The sequence below is a fragment of the Hippopotamus amphibius genome, chromosome 5, assembly GCF_030028045.1.
Source record: "Hippopotamus amphibius kiboko isolate mHipAmp2 chromosome 5, mHipAmp2.hap2, whole genome shotgun sequence".
NCBI classification, from domain to species: domain Eukaryota; kingdom Metazoa; phylum Chordata; class Mammalia; order Artiodactyla; family Hippopotamidae; genus Hippopotamus; species Hippopotamus amphibius.
Genome location: NC_080190.1, coordinates 78,422,868 through 78,443,593, shown reverse-complemented (window position 1 = coordinate 78,443,593; position 20,726 = coordinate 78,422,868). Strand labels below are relative to the sequence as shown.

Genomic DNA, 20,726 nt, shown 5'->3' with positions numbered 1-20,726 from the left:
CCCACCTATGTCTCTTCATCTCTGCTTCCACATCCTTGATAAAACTTTAATCTGGCATCTTTTTGCAGGTTACTCAAACATGCCTTAGTTGCTTTCCTGGCCATCAGCCCTGGGCTCCCTTCAGTATGTCCCTGACGTGACCACCTACACAAATGATCTGTCTCCAGCCACAAGCTGACCACATCACTCACTGCCTCCCAGCCCTGAATGGCCTCTCACCCCCTACAGCAGTGGTCCTCGATCCTGGATGAACATCAGAATCAATCACACGAGAGAGCTTTTTAAAATCCGATGCTGAAGGCTTATCAGCATCTCTAGAGGTGGGTCTTGGAATTCAAGTTTTTATGCAGGAGACTGTAGTGTACGGGCAGGGTAGAGACTCAGTCCCCCACAGGGTAAAGTTCCAGATCCTGGATCGCGACTGCTGGCCTGACTGCTGCCTCTCCTCTACCTTGTCTCCTGCCATTCCCCACTGTGGTCTTTCTGTTCTAGTAACTTCAACTTTTCCCCCGAATCTCCATTCGTGCTGTCCCTCTGCTGGCCTACCCTCCCCCTCACTCCCCTGCCAGCCTCCTCCTCCTCACACTTTGACAGCCTGAGCTCAGTCGCCACCTCCTCCTAGAAGCCCTTCCTGATATCACCTCCTAAACAGGTAGGTTCTCCTCCTTTGTGTAGCTCCAGCATCCTGTGTGCTTCTCAGTTACTGTATCAACCACACCATGTTATAATTATCTTTTGACTGTTTCCCAAGTAAGGCAGTTTCTGGAGGGCACGGGTTGTGATTAATTTATTTTTGTATCCCAGCATCTGACAAAGAATAGGCATTCAGATATTTGAATACATCAATTAAAACCTGAAAGTCCACATATAATTTTGGTGATATTTAAATAGAAATTGACTCTAATAAATGACAACTACATATTATTCTGTCAGCTGCCTCAATTAGGGTTATTTTAAATTTATTTTTACTGAAGCAACAAACAGAACGATAACGAGACAGGTTACTACTGAGGCATGCTCAGTAAGCGTCAGAAATAAACTCTCCCCGATGCCCGAGCTAAAGCAGCAGCATCGTGCGAGGTGCCCATAACTCACTTCACACCACACGCTGCTCCTCCACCACTGCACACGACCACTGGCCCAGCAGAGTCAGAGGTGCTGACAGTCTGGACAAAGGTCCATTCTTCCTTAAGTGATGGATCTAAAAAAGGCTGTGGTGCTAAAAGCAAATCCCCCGACACCCTGACTCCATCCCTTCTATCTGTGGGGCTGAGGAAGCCACTGTGAAGGAGGCCTGGGCTTCCACCCCTGCCGCAGACAAGACCTTCAAACCCATAAGTGGCAACTGCAGGTCAGCAGTGGAATGAGGACACTCTTTGACCAAATCACTGCTGGAAATACTGAAAAGTGATACTATTGAGCTAGAGAGGAAAATATGCTAAAGGAAAGTTTATTAATGGAAAGCTTTTTACCTGATTCAATTTTGTTAAGTATTTTTCTTGCACACTGTACAAAGGCCTCTTCCACGTTCTCCCCTGTTAGTGCACTTGTTTCCAGAAACATCAGCTCTAAAATCAACATCAAACAAAACATGAAGCCACATTTAGACAATCGCAGTTATTCAACTCATAACCACCAATTTAGTATACTCTTAGAATAGCAGACGAAATAGAATTTAGTACTTAAAACCAGGTATTTCTGCAAATATGAAATCAATAAGTGTCAAAGTATTTTTTTAAATATTAGAAGAATTCTGACTTTTTCTGAAAAGTAACTAGTATTTCGTGCTAGCACTTAAATGTGTTGAAGAAACTAAGCCAGCAGGACACTGGAAAGGAAGAAGGCTGGCTGAAGGCACCCAGCTGGTGACATAAGATAAAGCAGCAATTTCTTTTCCAATGGTCTTCACGTCACCACAAACACAACCTACAAGTGCTGACATTTGGGGGACCGCATGGCGTGTGCCACCGTGGCAGTGAGGGGACCATCTATGAATAAGCCCTCTTCTTCCCCACCGGCTGGCCACTCAGCCAGCGGAAGGCCGCTCTCCTTGCTTTTGTGAGCAAACCACAACCTCTCCAGACACTTGTTCTCGTACTTATAAAAATCAGGTTCATTTAAATGACAAATAATTTCTTTTTGAGCTTTAACATTCTAAGCTTGCATATTTCTAAACAGCTTCTTTACAAACTCATGTTGGCTTATGTTTTTATCGCACGTTTACTTTCTTAGCAGAAAACCTGTTCATCTGTGAGAGTCTAAGCTGGTAGTTCTAGAGTCCAACTGAAAGTTGACAATAGGATATTTTAGTTCTTGATTAGTTCTAAAAATTAAAGTTATTTTAAAATGTCTGAATTCTTGTCATTCTGCAGTCTATAAGGAACTATTAATTTCTTGTGTTATCCTTATATATTCTATATGGAAATTCAGAGAAGTTTGAAAGGTATCTTTAGCCAAATGACTTAAATTTAATGTAAAACAAAGCCAATTAGTCCAGTATTTCTTCTATTGTTTCCCTTTCTATATAGATCTAATATTTCACTAACTTAGCTTCAAATTACATTTTATAAAAGATGACATCATCTGATTAGGGCCTTTAAAAATTGTTATAAATTTAACTTTAAACCAAGACCTGTAATATTCAAAGATCCTAAACTGAAAAGTCATTACAGAATACTAAGAGATTAGCTTTTATCAACATAGTAAACTTTTTCTTTTTTTTTTTGGCTGCACCACATGTCATGTGGGATCTTAGTTCCCGACCAGGGATCTAACCCACACCCCCTGCAGCGGAAGCGTGGAGTCTTAACTGCTGGACCATGAAGGAAGTCCCTCATCACAGTAACCTTTGTACGCAGAATGCAAGAGGGTAAAACTATGCTAAATTGAGTCTAATGTACAGTAAAAACACTTCCTAAATAAAGCTTCATCTTAAACCTCCAGCAGGTGTGACAGGTGAAAGGCCACTTGCCGTTTTCCTGAGCGAATCGAGAGGCTTCTAGGAAAGTGACTTCCCGATCGGTGTCCAGGTCCTTCTTGTTCCCGCAGAGGATGATGACGATGCTCTGACTGGCGAGCATCCTGGCATCTGTTAACCAATTAGTAAGCGCATTGTAGGTTTCTCGGCTGCGTGATATAAGATTGTGAAAATAGTACATGTATTTTATAAAGCTAGCAACTCTGTCCAGTCACTCACACCACTCACACCGCTTCTACACACGCAGGGCAACGCCCACGACCTTTAAGGTGACTCAGATGACCTGGTCGTCCCAGGTGCACACCACACGCTCACAGGGTGTGTTTCATCTCGTCTCCTCCTAGGAAAGTGAGGCAGCAAGTCAGACAGCTTGCTGTCTGTTGTCTGCCCAAGCAGGATGCGGTATTTATTGGGCTCTTGCTTCGTGCAACATGAGAGCAAGACCTAAGGCTGACTGCTGCCACTCAACGAATCCGTGCAACACGCTGGTACTTTGTTTCATAGGAATTTATCACACTGATTCTCTGGAAGGGCTCTGTGACACAGCCCTTATCATGTCCCGTTTCCACGAGAAACCTGAGGCCCAGAGAGACTAAGTTGCTCAAAGTCACACAAGCAGCCAGCGGCAGAGCCAGTGTGTCCACCTCCAGGACTGTTTTCAGCCCTTGTCTATCTAAGGACAAGATCCTCGCATATTCTAAGGACTGACCAAGGAACGGAAGTTTTAATTTAATTGTGATACCTGAGTGACAGCTACACGCAGGACGGTGCCCTCAGAGCCCCATGATGGGCCAGGAGCTTTACGTGAACAAAGTAACCGCCCAACAACCTCACAGGCATCACACGCTCATCATTACTGCACGGAACAGACGAGGAAACTAAAGTCCAGACAGCGGAGCACCTCGCCCGAGGACTCACACCACTAGTGAGGGGAGCTGGGATTTGAACCCAGGCCATCCCAGCCTAGAGCCTGTGCTTGACGGAGGTCCATTACTTCTAATAATTTACCACATGCAATGCTGTACCTTGTGAACCTTCAGGAAAGTGTCAAAACACCATGTTAAGAAACAGTGACACTGGGGTTGCTTATCTACCTGAAACTTGGGAACACGCGGCTTTACGTGGTCCAGTGGTGGAAGGCGCTGCTTTGAAACCTCCAAGACCCCCAGGGAAAGGGCTGGGGGGCCTCCTGACACCCGGTCCCACCACCCGCCGCGGACGTGCCCAGCACACCCGTGGGCAGGCGCGGGCCTCGGGGAGCACAGGCCATGTGGGGGTGTCATTACCTGGTGATGTCATAGACGAGCAGCGCCCCCGCGGCACCCCTGTAGTAGCTTCTCGTCACAGACCTGCAAGAGTTACGTGCTTTTACTTTCAACCAAGCAGAGCCCTTACCCCTGAGCACCACCTCCCCTCACAAAACACCCCTTTGTGCCTTAAAAACCACAATACAGGGACAGATGCTGCTTTAAAGAGAAATGACTCAAAGTCATCTGAACGTAGGCAGGAAGGACTGTTCTGTCTGAAATCCTGTCACAGGAGCGACGGGGAGGTGGGGACGTGAGGCTGGGACGACTGTGGTCCTCCCTGGAGGAGGTGAGGCTCCCCTGCAGCACTGAGGGGACCTCTGAGAACATGCACGGAGGGGCGGAAAGGGGGCCTCACGAGCCGGGGGCACGATGCACCCGGCAGCCCCTCTGCTTGCCTGGGGTCCACGTCTTCTGGGGATGCGGGCCAGCGCACCCCCTGCCCTGACGGATGCCCGGCCACACGGCCCGCGCTCCCTTGGCTCCACGGCCTCACCTGTCTGCACCGAGCGCCCACCCCAGTGCATCTCATCCATTCCCACAACCTCCAGGATTTTTCCTTCAGGAACACACTCTCTCCCCAGCATCACAACTCTCTCCCCATTCGTTAGATTCTCCCACTGGCAGAATAAAATGTGCTCCGGCACCTCCCATCCTGAACAAGAACCAGGCAGGCGGCGCGATGCTCCCGCTACTGCCCCATCGTGGGCTCCTCTCGTGCCCAAACTTCTAGGAGCTGCTTCCCCAGCACCGCCTCCTGCTCCGCGGACACAGCCACCCGGCCCCGCAACTCCACCGACCCAGAGGCACTTGCCCTCCCACAGCCCCACTGCCTCCCGATCTCCTCCTCTCGCACCAGCTACTCTGGACCATTCCTCTGAATCTGCCCCATTGGTCCTGCAGCTCCTTCCCCAAGGCTGGGTCCTGGGCTCTCAACTCAGCTTTAATCCTTCCTCAGCTCAGGCGACTTCCATGAGAGCCACCCGCTGGCCCAGCATCTCCATGTGACCACAACGAACGTCTCACACTCAACATCTGTCAGGCAGAACTCTCTGGCTCCCAGCATCCAGGTCCCCCCCGGAGAGGGTCCCACCACCCACTGTTCACACAGCCAGAAATCTCTGCGTGCAGCCTCCACCCATTTTGTGCCCACCTCCACTGTGGACACATCAGTCAGGACTCGTCTCACCAACCAGTCATGTCCTATACTGAGCACATCTCTCCACCTTCGCCAGCACCATTCTGATTCGAACCAGAACCACTGGCTCTCTGCCTGGACGCCTGCCATGTGCACGCCCTCTGTCACATGTGTCCCTCAGTCCACCCTCCAGGTCCTCCTAGAGGCCTACAAGGCCCCAGTGCTCACGGGCCAGGCTTCAAATCCCCAATGCTCAGTGACCTAATCGATCATGCCTGCAGACCAGAGCCTCCCTAAGGGCCCCTAAGCAACGGGGCTCAGACAGCTCCCACCACCTCCCTGTTCCCCAGGCTGGGGCCCCGGTGGCTCCATCTTCCTCTCTTTGGATTCCTCCCTTGTGTTGGTGAAGTATACCCTCCTGAAGTTTCTAGGAAAGAATATATGAAAGTTAGCCTCTGTTTTTCCCATTCTTGCATAACTGGAGGTATTCTGATTTTATTCTCACACTTAATGGATGGTTTGGCTGAGTTAGAATTTTAGGTTGGAAAAAACTTTTTCACGTGGAGTTTTGAAGGCAAGGCTTTAATTATCCTCTAGCTTCCAAGTGTTGCTGCTGAACAGTCCAGTGCAATTCTCATTTTCAATCCATGATATGTGACTGCTTTTCCCTCGTGGGATCTTCTGGAATCTTCACTCCATCCCTGGTGTTCTGAAATCTCACATGGCAGACCCTGGTCTGGATGTTCCCCCCTCATTTGTGTTTGGTATAAGGTGGAATCTTACGGAATCTCATTTCTCCAGTGGAAAAATTTCTTCAATTGTTTCTTTTACTGTTTCCTCTGCTCTTCTGTCTTTGGGAGGGCCTAACTGGTCAGACCTTGGGCCTCCTGGACTAACTTGTATGATTCTTAATGTTGTCTCTTCCCTTTCTCATCTCAAGTTTATTGTTTAACTTTCTGGAAGAGCACTATTCTATTTAATATATTATTTTAATTGCCCTATTTCAATTATAATTTTGTTCTTATTCCCTGAATGTAATCTCTACTCTTATTTATGAGGATACTGTAGTTTTAGTTTTTCCCTATACCCTGGAACTCTCTATTTTCTTTATTTGGGGCTCTTTATTTTATTTTAGGAACTTTCTTCAAGTGTCTGATGATCCTTGGTTGATCGTTTACATTCAAGAACAAGGAATGCCAAACTCCAAAAGATGTCCTTTCTGTGTGGGCTGGGGCTTCACTGTGAGACGGCTGGACAGAAATTGGGCTATTTCATTGGGGAAGCTAAAATGCTAGTATCTTTAAGCCTTTTCTTTGGGGCCGTTTTCCTATAGAGAAGAATCGTTTCTCCAGCCTGAGACACGCACACTTGGCTGCCAGGGGCTGAGGAGGAGGAGGAGGGGGAGAGGCGGAGGGGGAGCAGACTCTCACTTCATTTCTGTCTTTCCAGCCCTTGCCTCACTCAACCCTGCCCTCTGCTGCGCCTCTCGTTTTAGTTTTTAGAGGAACCTCCATACTGTTCCCCATAGTGGCTGCACCAACTTACATGTCTACCAACAGTGGGGGGGTGGGGGGGGTTCCCTTTTCTCCACACCCTCTCCAGCATTTACTGTTGGTAGACTTTTTGATGTTGGCCATTCTGACCGGTGTAAGGAGGTACCTCATTGTAGTTTTGATTTGCATTTCTCTAATAATTAGTGCTGTTCAGCATCCTTTCATGTGCCTGTTGGCCATATGTATGTCTTCTTTGGAGAAATGCCTGTTTAGGTCTTCTGCCTACTTTTTGATTGGGTTCTTTCTTTTTTTTTATATTGAGCTGTATGAGCTGTTTGTATATCTTGGAAATTAATCTGTTGTCCGTTGCGTTACTGGCAAGTATTTTCTCCCCGTCTGTAGGTTGTCTTTCCGTTTTGTTTATGGTTCCCTTTGCTGTGCAATAGCCTTTGAGTTTAATTAGTCCCATTTGTTTATTTCTGCTTTTATTTCCATAAATCTAGGAGACAGATCAAAAAAAGTATTGCTGCAATTTATGTCAAAGAGTGTTCTGCTTCTGTTTTCCTGTAGGAGTTTTACAGTATCTGGTCTTACACTTAGGTCTTTAATCTATTTTGAGTTTATTTTTGTATTTGGTGTTAGAGAATGTCCTAGTTTCATTCTTTTGCATGTAGCTGTCCAGTTTTCCCAGCACCACTTACTGAAGAGACTGTCTTTTCTCCATTGTATATTCTTGCCTCCTTTGTGGAAGATTAATTGGCCACACGTGTGTGTGTGTATTTCTGGGCTCTCTAGTCGGTTCCATTCATCCATACGTCTGTTTTTGTGCCAGTGCCATACTGTTTTGATTACTACCACTTTAGAGTAGTGCTGTCTGAAGTCCAGTTATAATACTTTTGAAGCAAACAATTATTGAGCATTTAAAATATTATACCTGACTTTAAGTGAAATGCTTGCACTGAGATTGAGTTTTATTTAACTGAATTTTGAAATTGAGACTATCTGTTCTGTTTCACTTTGTGTATCTATTAAAAAAAAACACAACTTAAACATGAATCTACTTTCCTGCTTTAGGAGTTACAGAATATCAAACATGGAACCCAGCTGCAGGGATCTGGGGGTCATCATTCCAAACACTGATTATGGCTTCAGTGTAATGAAAGTGCTGAGGAGAGAATATTCCGTGGAATGTTTTAATGTAAAGCAAAAACCCCCAAAGAGGTTTTGAAAAATTCTCCTTCTAAAGTGAAATATAGAGAAAAACTGTGCTACTACTTTGCCTTGATTTTCATCTAAACGTAAACAGTGGGACACACGATGGCACATCCTCCTAACGTACCAGTAGGTCCCAAAGAATAAATTAGCCGCCAAATAAATTAGGACTCATTTACTCGGAAGAGATTTTAGTGTATTCTTTCATAAATCAATGCTGCATGGAGAAAAACTGACTTTTAGCTTGTCTTAAAGCTTCCAGAGGTGAGGTTTCTAAAATCTGAGGGGGGTGGGAACTATGTACATTAGGAGAATATAACTGATTATTTCAAACCCAATTTTCAAATATTTTTATTAAGTTAGAGAAAAAGCTACCTGAATCGTTCTTGGCCTGCTGTGTCCCATATCTGTAACTTTACATATTTACCACCAACATTTATTATTTTTGAACCAAATTCCACTCCTATTGTATGATTTGAGTCATCTTTGACTGAAAAAGAAAAAGAAATTTAATTTTAGAACATTAGGGAAACAGGCTTATAGTTTTATGCAAGTAACATTAAAATCAAGAGTTCAGTCAGTCAATGGAAAATGTAATTTACTTTCACCATTCATTTCTCCAAAACTCAGATGATGAAAAGCACTCACTGTTTAAAACAGAACACACACAGTTCCTATTCTCAGAGACAATAAAGTTTTTTCTCAAAACCCCTAAACAAGCCATATATTTAAAGCTGAGGCTTGGTGGCCACGTCATACGAGACCATATCTACCCGACCACCGTTAAGGGTCTCATAAATCGTAACAGCACAGAATACTGGGTACCATCTTGAAGGGCTTCCTGCTCAGTGACAGACTGCAACCCAGCCAATGATAGTTTCAACTGTTTGGACAAATTCTAAAGAAATAAAAGTAAAGGGAAGGAAAAGCACTGTAGCCCAAGAAAGAAACTTGATGCTCACCAAAGATTAAGGGAAAAAGAAGAAAAGATAGAGTAAAAAGTAAAACAAACAAACCCCCAAACCAAGAACTCTATGCATATTATAGCTGTTGAGTTTTCATGAGTTTTATATTGTGCGGCAATCATTTGGAATGAACTTGTTGGAGAAATAAATACTGTCAAAATAAAGCAAAATAAGCAGTTTGCTAAACCCAACTGGAACAAGCCGTCTATAAAATAAAATTTCTGTGATGTGAAAGGATAAGTTAAAAACAAATATTCTGGCCACACAATCCATGGACTGGTTTATCTTTTATAACCGTAGAGTAAAACTTACTTGTACCAGAAATCAGCGATGCCATCTGACAGCTGTGCTCATTGCTTCCTGGGGGCCTGAGGGTAAGAAAGGGCCTGACTCCAGCAGCCTGTCGCAGGCCCAAACAGTGCAAAACCAGCATGGACATCTGCTAGTACCCAGCTACTGGGCCAGCCTGGGAGGAAAAGCCTTCAAAAGTGGTAACTAAAGGCCAGGGGCATCCTGACTAGGACATGGCCATGAGAGAAATAAAGTGAAGCCTCGTTACATTATTACTGTGGATGAAGATAGAGGGGAGGATGTGAAGGGAGAGTCCCCACTGATACTGGGCACCTGGCCCAGTGTCCCCTCTTCTGAGACGGAATGATTCAAAGTCTGGGTAACCTGTACAGAACTCTGGGCCGCCGAAAGGGTGAACACTTGTCAAATTCAGGAGGGACTGAGTCACGCTGGGGGACTGAGTCACGCTGGGGTACTAAGTCACATTTGGCCCGGGTCACTACGGAGGTTCCAACGAACTCCTGGTCGATGGAAAGGGAAGCAGCAGAAAACATTTCTAGAATCTTACTCTTTGAGCTTTCCCAGGACACCCTCTGCTGCCTCTGTCTCCATTACCTACCACCTAATGTACCTCACACATTCTTAAGATGCACTTCATTAAGTGAAATTAATTTTCTGTTTTCATGCCTTTACCTGACTACCATTAGATAGACAGGTCATTCTCCACAATTCTTTCCATTATTATAAAAGCACAGTTTATTCTAAGGGTCTTTCAAAACTACCATATTTTACAATAGCCTGGAATACAAAATTCAACCTCCCTTACAACACATGGCAAGTCAACAGCAAAAGATATTTTCTGTGGTCAAAAGGCCTGGGTTTGAGTCTAACACGTACAATTACTACGTGACCATCCCAAGTGCACACACCAAGTCCTGTAAACCTGTTTCTCTACCTGTAAAAACTGGACTGATGACAACAGCTGCCTTAATGACAATACAAGGCTGCTGGGGACCAAATGGCCATTTTATCCAAAATGTACAACTAGGGTTCTCGGGGCACTCCCTGTCAGGAAATGGAATTCCATGGCATCATACTGTATTTTAGGATATGTTCATTACATAATGAACAATGACCCACTATGAAAGTGAAATGCTAAAAAAAAAAAATCAGATTACTAAATGTTTAACAACTATTAATGTCATTTAAAAATATTTTTAAACTACGACTTTTTTCCTGAAAACATATTCGGAACTTTTGCTGTAAACAAATCCACGCATGAGGGCGCTCTCAGAAGACATGCGAGAAACACTGACCATGTGATGTCACTTACATTTTTTCTCAATAAACTGATGAAGCAAACAAGACTTGCCGGTTCCTGCATTCCCAATAACCAAGAATTTAAACAAAAAATCTGAAAAACAAAAAGAGACTGTGAAAAATAACTTCCACATAAATAATTACATAAGTAATGAACTTAGACTACAATCATAAAATTTAATGAAATCTCAGTTAATATAAAAGAAAAAAGAAGTAACTGAATATTTTGTGAAAATGGCAATAAACACGCTGACTTACCTTTCCACCTTTTCGATATTTGCCTTAGCATGCTAACCCAGTGCCTTTTAAACTGCTCTGGGGACAATTTCCTCTGATACTGAAAGTCTGAAAACTCCTCTTGCAATGACTGAAATCTGTCTCTTTGCTATTCAAATAAATACGCACATGCAGTGATAAGTAAAACTGCCTAGAAATTTCAATTTTTCCGTACAAAAGAAAAAACATGGTAGACTTATAGGCTTTGAGAAGTCCACCCCTTTCTTCTTTTAAAAAGCAGGTGTAAGGACATCCTTGGTGGTGCAGTGGTTAAGAATCCACCTGCCAACGCAGAGGACATGGGTTCGATTCCTGGTCCAGCAAGATCCCACGTGCCTCAGAGCAACTAAGCCCACAACTACTGAGCCTGTGCATCACAACTACTGAAGTCCGTTTGCTCCAGGGCCTGCATGCCGTAACTACTGAGCCTGCGTGCTGCAACTACTGAAGCCCTAGCCCCCACTCGCCGCAACCAGAGAAAGCCCGCGTGCAGCAACAAAGACCCAATGCAGCCAATAAATAAATAAATTAATTAATTTTTAAAAACCCCACAAAAGTGTAAGTTCTCCCTGCACTTGCAGACTTCTGTGGCCTTGCCTCTATTCCTGCGTCTCTGACCTGTGGGAAGGCCAGCCTAAGCTCAGTGGCTTGGGTCAGTACTCTGTGTGTGAAATTTGCCTCATTCAATATAGAGAGAGCTCTTCGCTTCTTCTTTACACAGAGGAATATATTTAATTTGGGATCCTACTTCCCATAAACTGGAAACAGAGGCTTTCTAGAATGGAGTCTGTGAATCAGAATGATGGGGCATCAGTAGCCTGACACTGCCTTGGTGATTCATTTTGCTTTTTCTGTTAGCGAAGAACTCTAGTTCTGTTCAGCCTAGCGCTGCAAGCACCAAGCCCCCCTCCACTCTCACACTTTGACCCCGACCCACATCTGCTGACCTCCGGCCGCCAGACTCATCCTGTGGCCCCGAAGGCCATGCTCCACACTCCTGTGTCCCTTGGTGAACCTCTGAAGGTGTCACCTCCACACTCCTGTTTCAGACTCAACCGTGCACTCCAGCCCTGGCTCTGTCTCACCCTCAGTTAAAGCCCAAACAGTGGATTTCTTTGCTGATGCTTGGCCCAGCCCTGTTCCTAAGAACTACATTCCTTATCATTCAAAGAGCAAGCCTAGTCAACCTCTCATGCTTTTCAAATGGTTATAGGGAATTAAACTTACAGGATAGTGCTATTAGAATTGTTAGCACTGAAAAATACGGACAGTTTTATGCATCTCACTGCCTGTTTTAAAAGCATGCCACACCAATGCTCATAACAGCACTAGTCACAGTTGCTAGTAGATGAAAGCAACCCAAATATCCATTGACAGATAAATGATAAACAAAATATGGTACAAACATACACTGGAATGTTATTCAGCCTTAAAAAGGAAGGTAATTATGATACATGCTGTAACATGGATGAACTCTGAGGAGACTATGTGAAATAAGCCAGACACAAAAGGAGAAATACCATGTGAAGGATGGAATACAGAATTGAATCTGAACTCCTTTCTGGATTCACTCTGAAGTGAAGGACAGGCTGGAAAAATCCTCTCACCAGCTCAGGAGGACAAGGAGCCTTCTCTGACTCTGCCTGGCCTCTCAGCAGGATCAGCAGGAAAAGAGTCCCCTTTGAAGATTTATCATGGGCTGGATCCACAGGTGAGTTCGAAATTCAAATTTAAAAAACATGTGGACAGTGAACCTCCAAGTCAAGAAATTTAAAACAATAAAAATGGCTCTAGAAAGTGGTATCACCAGGATGCCTGGAAGAAGCAAATGCAGATCACTCTGGAAGTCCCAGACTCCCAGCTCTTCTGAAGATGAGCTCACAATCTAAAATTACAAAACACTCCAGGAAACAACCCATTATGAGCCAGCAATCCAAAGACATTACACTTCCAAGAATTTGATTAAAAAAAGAACCTGATAAACTATACTCAGGATGATTAATACCATAAAAAAGGAACTGAATCCATAAGCAAAGAATAAAACGATATGAAAGAATAGATAGATTTCTAGAATGTGTGTAGAAATAAAAACTGTGTGTAGAAATAAAAACTGTAGTTATTAAAAATAAATAGTCAATGGATAAGTTAAAGAGCAGAACCAACAAAACTAAGGAGAAAATTAGTGAACTGGAATAGAGACTGGAGAAAATTACCAGGAGGCAGAGCAGAGAAATGAAGAGAGAGAATATAAGACAGTTTAAGAAAAATACAGAACTGAAGGAAAAGGTCCAACATAGGTCTAATACATATTCTGGGATGAAAAAAAAGAGAGAATGAGGTAGAGAGTTGATATTAATGTAAAAGCAATCAGCAAGAAAGAAAAGCTCTCTATGAAGAAACTAGGTTCCTTAACCCCAAAAGTCACTATCTTCACAGTGCTGGGGTAGAAGCACATAAACAAGGAACTGTCTAACGTAGAATTTGATGTGCAGGGACTTCCCTGTTGGTCCAGTGGTTAAGACTTTACCTTCCAATGCAGGGGATGTGGGTTCAATCCCTGGTTGGGGAGGTAAGATCCCACATGCCTTGCAGCCAAAAAAACCAAAACATAAAACAGAAGCAATATTGTAACAAATTCAATAAAGACTTTAAAAATGGCCCAAAACAAAAATCTTAAAAAAAAAAAAAAAAAAGAATTTGATGTGTAAAAAATTATCCTTAACACGAAGGAAGACTTCTGCTTCCAAGAAGATGAAGCAGAAATACTTTCCGCCCATTCCTCCTTCTCGGAACAACTTAGAGTGTGAGACATTACATATAAAAGAAACATAAGGAGACTTTGAAAAGTGTACAGAAGGTGGCAAACTGGCCAGGGACCTTGGGGTCTGAGGAATGACACAGTGGTGAGCTTTCTAGGTTCTTCCTTTTCCTTTGTATTCCCCAGACTTGGAGCTGAACAAGCCGGCAGCCTGGAAATGCCAATGGAGGCAGATTTTAAGAAGCCCAAACAAAAGCCTGCTCTCTTCAGTCACGGGACCAGGAAAGGGCAACCTAACAAGAGAGAAAACTTTTACAAAAAACTGCTCTACTCCAGATAAACACTATAGGGAGAACTGTGGCTTCACCCCACCCACGTCAGCAAGGCTGAGTGGGGAGCCTGGACAGCCACCCTTCCAAGGCTGTAATGAGGTTCCCCAACACCTCCAGCAGGGTGGTGTTAAATAGACCAGATACAGAGCTGGGGCCCTCATCCCTGCAAGCTATTTATGACAGTGGACACGTGGTGGTGGTGTGTGGGGGACAGGACACTGGAGCTCTCACCCAGACCCCACAGCACAAGGAGCAGCCCCTCCCCGCTGGCGTCCGTGACCGTGAAAGCTCGGTGGGCAACCTGGACTTCCACCTTCATGAGGCAGTGCCCAAAAGCAGATACAAATTAAACAAAAGACTTCTGTAAAGATCTAAGGTCTCATAACACAACGCAAAAATGGCCAGGATTCAAACGAAAATCTCTCATCATACCGAAATCCAGAAATATCTCAAACAGGAAGAAAAAATATTATCAATAGATTCAGTGCTAAGATGATAGAAACATCTGAAAAATCTGACAAAGGTTGTAAGGCAGCCATCGTGAATGCTTCAACAAGCAATATGAACATATTTGAAACAAATGAAAAAGAGAAATCTTCAGCAAAAAGCAAGTCACACCAAAGAAAGAGAAAATATATAGAAGAACCAAATGGACATTCAGGAATTGAAAAATACAATAACTGACATATGTAGCTCTGTGAGTGGATGGGCTCAAAACAAAACGGGACAGAGGAAACAATCAGTGAACTGGGTTTCAAAACAATAGGAACTATCCAATCTGAACAACAAAGAGAAGACAGACTGAAAATATATTAATAGAGCCTCATGGACCTTTGAGACTATAAAAACATACCTAACTTTCATGTCATCAGAGTCCCAGGAGGAGAGAAAAAAGAGGATGGTGTTGAAAAAGTACTCAAAGAAATAATGGCTGAAAATTTTCTAAATTTAGCAAGACACAAAAACCCAGGTTCGAAAAGCTCAGTCAATTCAAAAAGCCAGATTCTTCCAAACAAGAATCCAAGTACATCCATGCCAAGAAACATCATAATTAAACTTGTAAAAATGACAGACAAATAAACAAAAAAATCTTGAAAGCAGCCAGAGAAAAATGATACCTTACCTACTGGGAAAAAACAATCCAACTGACAGCAGATTTCTCATCAGAAACCACTGAGGCCAGAAGTGGCACAATATTGCCAAGGGCTGAAAGAAAAGAACTCTCCATCCAGAATCTTACATCTTTATATCCTCAAAATATCCTTCTAGAATGAAAGAGAGACCAAGACAGTCTCACAGGAAGAAAAAGAACTAACAGAATCTGTCACCAACAGATTTACCCTAAAAGAATGGCTAAAGGAAGTTCTCTACACCAAAGGGAAAGGAATTTCCTGGCGGTCCAGCGGTTAGAACTTGGCACGTCCACTGTCAGGGCCCGGGTTTGATCCCTGGTCAGAAAAACACAAAGCAAACAAACAAACAAACAAAAATCCCCCAAAGGAAGTAATCAAAGGAATCATGGAATACCAGGAAGGAAGGAAGAACATGGTAAATAAAAATATGCCTAATTACAAAAGGCTTTACTTCTCTGCTTGAGTGTTCTGAAGTATGCTTGGCTGTTTCAGCAAAAATGGTAACAATGTTTCATGTAACTCTAAATATAAGAAGAGGAAATATTTAAGACAATTATAAGTGGGGGAGAGTAAAGGGATGCACAGGTCTACCTCAGAGTTACTACCGGTTCAGTTCCAAATCACTGCAATAAAGCAAAAATTGCAACAGAATGAGTGACACAAATGTTTGGGTTTCCCAGTGCATACAAAGTTGTATTTACACTATCCTGCAGTCTATTAAGTGCGCGATAGCATCATATCTTAAAAAAAACCAATGTATAGTCCCTCCCATCAGGAAGCACTCACCAGCCTCCTGAATAGCTTTCTCCACATGAGGGCAGACAGCAGTATCAAGCAGTATCAGCAGTATTTTGTCTTGTGGAACTGAAAACCACAGCCACAGAAAGAGAGAGAAAATGAAAAAGCAGAGGACTTTGTACCAGATGAAGGGACAGGATAAAAACCCAGAAAAACAACTAAATGAAGAGGAGATAGGCACCCTTCCAGAAAAAGAATTCAGAATAATGATGGTGAAGATCATCCAGGACTTTGAAAAAAGACTGGATGCAAAGATCGAAAAGTTTACCAAAGACCTAGAAGAATTAAAGAGCAAACAAACAGAGATATGCAACACAATAACTGAAATGAAAAATACACTAGAAGGAACCAATAGCAGATTAACTGAGGCAGAAGGACAAATAAGGGACCTGGAAGACAGAATGGTGATACTCCCTGATGCGGAAAAGAATAAAGGAAAAAAGAATGAAAAGAACTGAAGACAGCCTAAGATACCTCTGGGATGTTAAACGCACCAACATTCACATTATAGGGGTCCCAGAAGGAGAAGAGAGAGAGAAAGGACCTGAGAAAATACTGGAAGAGATTATAGCTGAAAACTTCCCTAACATGGGAAAGGAAATAGCTACCCAAGTCCAGGAAGCACACAGAATCCCAGGCAGGATAAACCCAAGGAGAAACACGCCAAGACATATAGTAGTCAAACTGACAAAAATTAAAGACAGAGAAAAGTTATTAAAAGCAACAAAGGAAAAACAACAAATGGCATACAAGGGAACTCACATGAGGGTAACAGCTGATTTCTCAGCAGAAACTCTACAAGCCAGAAGGGAGTGGCACGATATATTTCAAGTGATGAAAGGGAAGAACCTACAACCAAGAATACTCTACCCAGCAAGGATCTCATTCAGATTCAAGGGAGAAATCAAAAGCTTTACAGACAAGCAACAGCTAAGAGAATTCAGCACCACCAAACCAGCCCTACAACAAATGCTAAAGGAACTTCTCTAAGCGAGAAACATCAGAGAAGAAAAGGACCTACAAAAACAAAAACAAAACAGTTAAGAAAATGGTAAAAGGAACATACATATCAATAATTACCTTGAATGTAAATGGACTAAATGCACCAACCAAAAGACACAGACTGGCTGAATGGATACAAAAACAAGACCCATATATATGCTGTCTACAAGAGACCCACTTCAGACCTAGGGACACATACAGACGGAAAGTGAGGGGATGGAAAAAGAAATTCCATGCAAATGAAAATCAAAAGAAAGCTGGAGTAGCAATAGTCACATCAGATAAAATAGACTTTGAAATAAAAAATGTTACAAGAGACAAGAAAGGACATTACATAAAGATCAAGGGATCCATCCAAGAAGAGGAGATAACGATTCTAAATATATATGCACCCAATATAGGAGCACCTCAATACATAAGGCAAATGCTAACAACTGTGAAAGAGGAAATGCAAGGCAGAAATAGAGACACAGGTGTAGAGAACAAACACATGGACACCAAGTGGGGAAAGTGGGGAGGGTTGGGGGGGGATGAATTGGGAGATTGGGATACCAAATTGCACACTCTAAATATATGCTGTATATTGTCTGTTAACTGTATCTCAATAAAACTTCTTAAAAAAACAAAAAACAACAACAAAAAAGCAAGACCCATATATATGCTGTCCACCAGAGACCCACTTCAGACCTAGGGACACACACAGACTGAAAGTGAGGGGATGGAAAAACATATTCCATGCCAATGGAAATCAAAAGAAAGCTGGAGTAGCAATACCCACATCAGATAAAATAGACTTTAAAGTAAAAACTGTTACAAGAGACAAGAAAGGACATTACATAAAGATCGAGGGATCCATCCAAGAAGAGGAGATAACAATTACAAATATATATGCACCCAATATAGGAGCGCCTCAATCCATGAGGCAAATGTTAATAACTAGGAAAGAGGAAATGCAAGGCAGAAATAGAGACACAGATGTAGAGAACAAACATATGAACACCAAGTGGGGAAACCGGGGAGGGTTGGGGGGGGGGAAATGAATGGGGTGACTGGGATACCAAATTGTACACTCTAAATATATGCTGTTCATTGTCTGTTAACTGTATCTCAATAAAAGATCTTAAAAAAAAAAAAAAACCAATGTATACAGTTTAATTTAAAAAACTTTATTGATAAAAAATGCTAACCTTCAGTCAGTCATAATCTTTTTGCCATAGTAACATCAAAGATCACTGACCACAACAAACACAATAATAATGAAAAAGTCTAAAATATTTCGAGAATTACCAAAATGTGACCCAGAGACACAAAGTGAGCAAATGCTGTTGGAAAAATGATGCCAACAGACTTGCTCAATGTAGAATTGCCACAAACCTTCACTGTGTAAAAAAACACAGTCTCTGTGAAGCTCAGTAAAAACAGGTGTGCCTGTAAAAGAAGGTAAGGTTTTTATATTTCACTCGAACTGGTAAAATGATGACACCAGTAGACTGAGATATGTATATATAATGTAATACCTAGAGCAACCACTAAAAAAGCTATGCAAAGAGATATACTCAAAAACATTACAGGTAAATCAAAAGGAATTCTAAAATATGTTCACATAAAGCACAAGAAGACCAGAAAAAGAAAGAGGAAAATGAAAAACAGAACAGAAAACAAAAATATAAAATGGCAAAAATAAATTCTAATAGATCAATTGCATTAAATGTAAACTATATGAATACACCAATTAAAAGTCAAAGATTGGCAGATTAGATGAAAAAACATGACCCAAGAAACTCCCTTCAATTATGATGTTCAGGCAGGTTGAAAGTGAAAGGATGGAGAAAAATATATCACACAAATATTAATCAAAGTAAAGTATTATCATTATCAGCTAAAACAGTCTTCAAGGCAAAGGAAATGACCAGAGACAGAAAGGGTCACTATATAATGAAAAAAGGGTAAATCCACCAATAAGATATAGGAAGGCTCACCCGTATGCACCAAAAAACAGAGTTACAAAATACATCAAACTAAAACTCGATAGAACCAAAAGGAGAAACAGACCATTCCATGATTATGGCTGAGACTTCAACACCCCTCTCTCAATATTGATAGAACAACTAGACGGAAAATCAACAAAGACATAGAAGAACTCAGCTTAGTCAACCAACAGGATGGAGTCAACATTTGTAGAACACTCTGCCCAACAAGAGCAGGACATATATTCTTTCTAAAGGCCCATGGAACGTATATCAAGATGGACTATACCGTGGCCCACGAAACAAACCTCAACAAATTTTAAAGACCTGAAACCATATAGAATGTGTTCTCCAACCCCAAGGGAATCAAACTAGAAATCAATAATACAGAGATGACAGGAAAATCTCCAAATACTTGGATACTAACCAATCCACGTCTAAATAACCTATGATTTAAAGAGAAGTCTCCTGGGAAATAGAAAAATACACTGAGCTGCACGGAAGTGAAAATATAACTTGTCAAGATTTGTGGGTTACAATTAAAACAGTGCTGAAAGGAAAATTCAGAGCACTAAATGCATATATTAGAAAAGAGGAAAAGTCTCAATTATCTAAGCTCCTACCTCAGACATCAATGCAACTGAAAACAGAGAAACAAAGAAAACCTGTAAAACAAAGAGTTTGTTCCTTGAAAAGATTATTAAAATGGACAAACCTCTAGCAAAACTGGTGAGTTCACAGTTTGGGGGCTGATCAAGGAAACAGACAGGACCTTGAGGCAGTCACAGCATACCACACGACCTTCATCTGGGTAGTGCTTTGACTGGCTGGATGGGAGGAAAGCCCGTCACAGCAGAAGGCTTTCCAGACAAGGTCCCCAGGGACTCTTGGGGCGAAGAGCATCGCACCCCGGAGAACTCAGCGTCCAGGCGACAGCGCTCAGCAGCGAGCGGATCGGCAGCACCTGTGGGAGACCTGTCGCAGCCCCGGAGTTTGTCTAAGCAAAGGTTAGCAGATGAGGGTGCCGCTTCACAGAGTATTCAAAGCAGGCAGCCTCTAAATGGCTAAAAAATATGCTCATTGGGGCTATATTTAAAGCAATTGAGTGTGTAAGAATTGAGTCTGGCGGTGGCAAGGCTCTGAACTAACGACTCAGCTTGCTGTGAAGGAGAAAACCAGAGAGGCCAACACGCAGGGCCATCTTTAACTCATCTGTGTAACAAAGACGACAACAAAAACAACAACAAAGGGAGGAAACAAGTGGCCGATTTCAGGGCACAGCACACAGACCCAGTGGGAAAACAAAGGAGTACCAAGAACAGCTCTACATACTTTAACTTGACCACCTAGACGAGATGGACCAATTCTTTGAAAACACAAAGTAGTACAATTCACCCAACATAAAATAGATAACTTAAACAGCCATATAACTATGAAGGAAACTCAATTTGTAATTTTAAAACTAACAAAAAAGAAATCCCCAGGCTGGGATGGTTTTAATAGAGAATTCTATGAACATTTAAAAAAGAATCAACATCAACTCTATACAACATTTTTGAGAAAACTGAAGAGAAGGGAACCCCTCCCTAGTTATTTTATGAAGCTAGTATTTCCCTGACACCAAAGCCAGAAAAAGACACACTAAAACAACACAAACAACAGAGAGTATCTCTTATGAACATCAACAAAATATTAGCAAAAAGAATTCAGTTTTACACATATAAAAATTATACATCATGCCCAACTGGGCTTTGTTT

General features: G+C 42.4%; 1 protein-coding gene across 3 annotated transcripts in view; it reads right to left on the bottom strand.

Moving 5' to 3' along the window:
- RAB4A (RAB4A, member RAS oncogene family) overlaps positions 1-20,726 on the bottom strand; it is a 44,669-nt gene that overhangs the window by 7,437 nt on the left and 16,506 nt on the right. The window contains exons 2-7 of one of the 3 annotated variants that reach the window (XM_057735321.1): positions 10,717-10,797; positions 9,405-9,460; positions 8,503-8,617; positions 4,264-4,326; positions 2,972-3,126; positions 1,473-1,568 (exon numbers count right to left, since the gene is read on the bottom strand). In XM_057735321.1, the coding sequence (XP_057591304.1) occupies positions 1,473-1,568; positions 2,972-3,126; positions 4,264-4,326; positions 8,503-8,617; positions 9,405-9,460; positions 10,717-10,718 (487 nt within the window). In that variant the 5' untranslated portion in view covers positions 10,719-10,797. Of the gene's footprint in view, positions 1-1,472; positions 1,569-2,971; positions 3,127-4,263; positions 4,327-8,502; positions 8,618-9,404; positions 9,461-10,716; positions 10,798-20,726 lie in introns of those variants that run through there. The other 2 variants (XM_057735320.1, XM_057735322.1) reach the window with 2 other exon arrangements.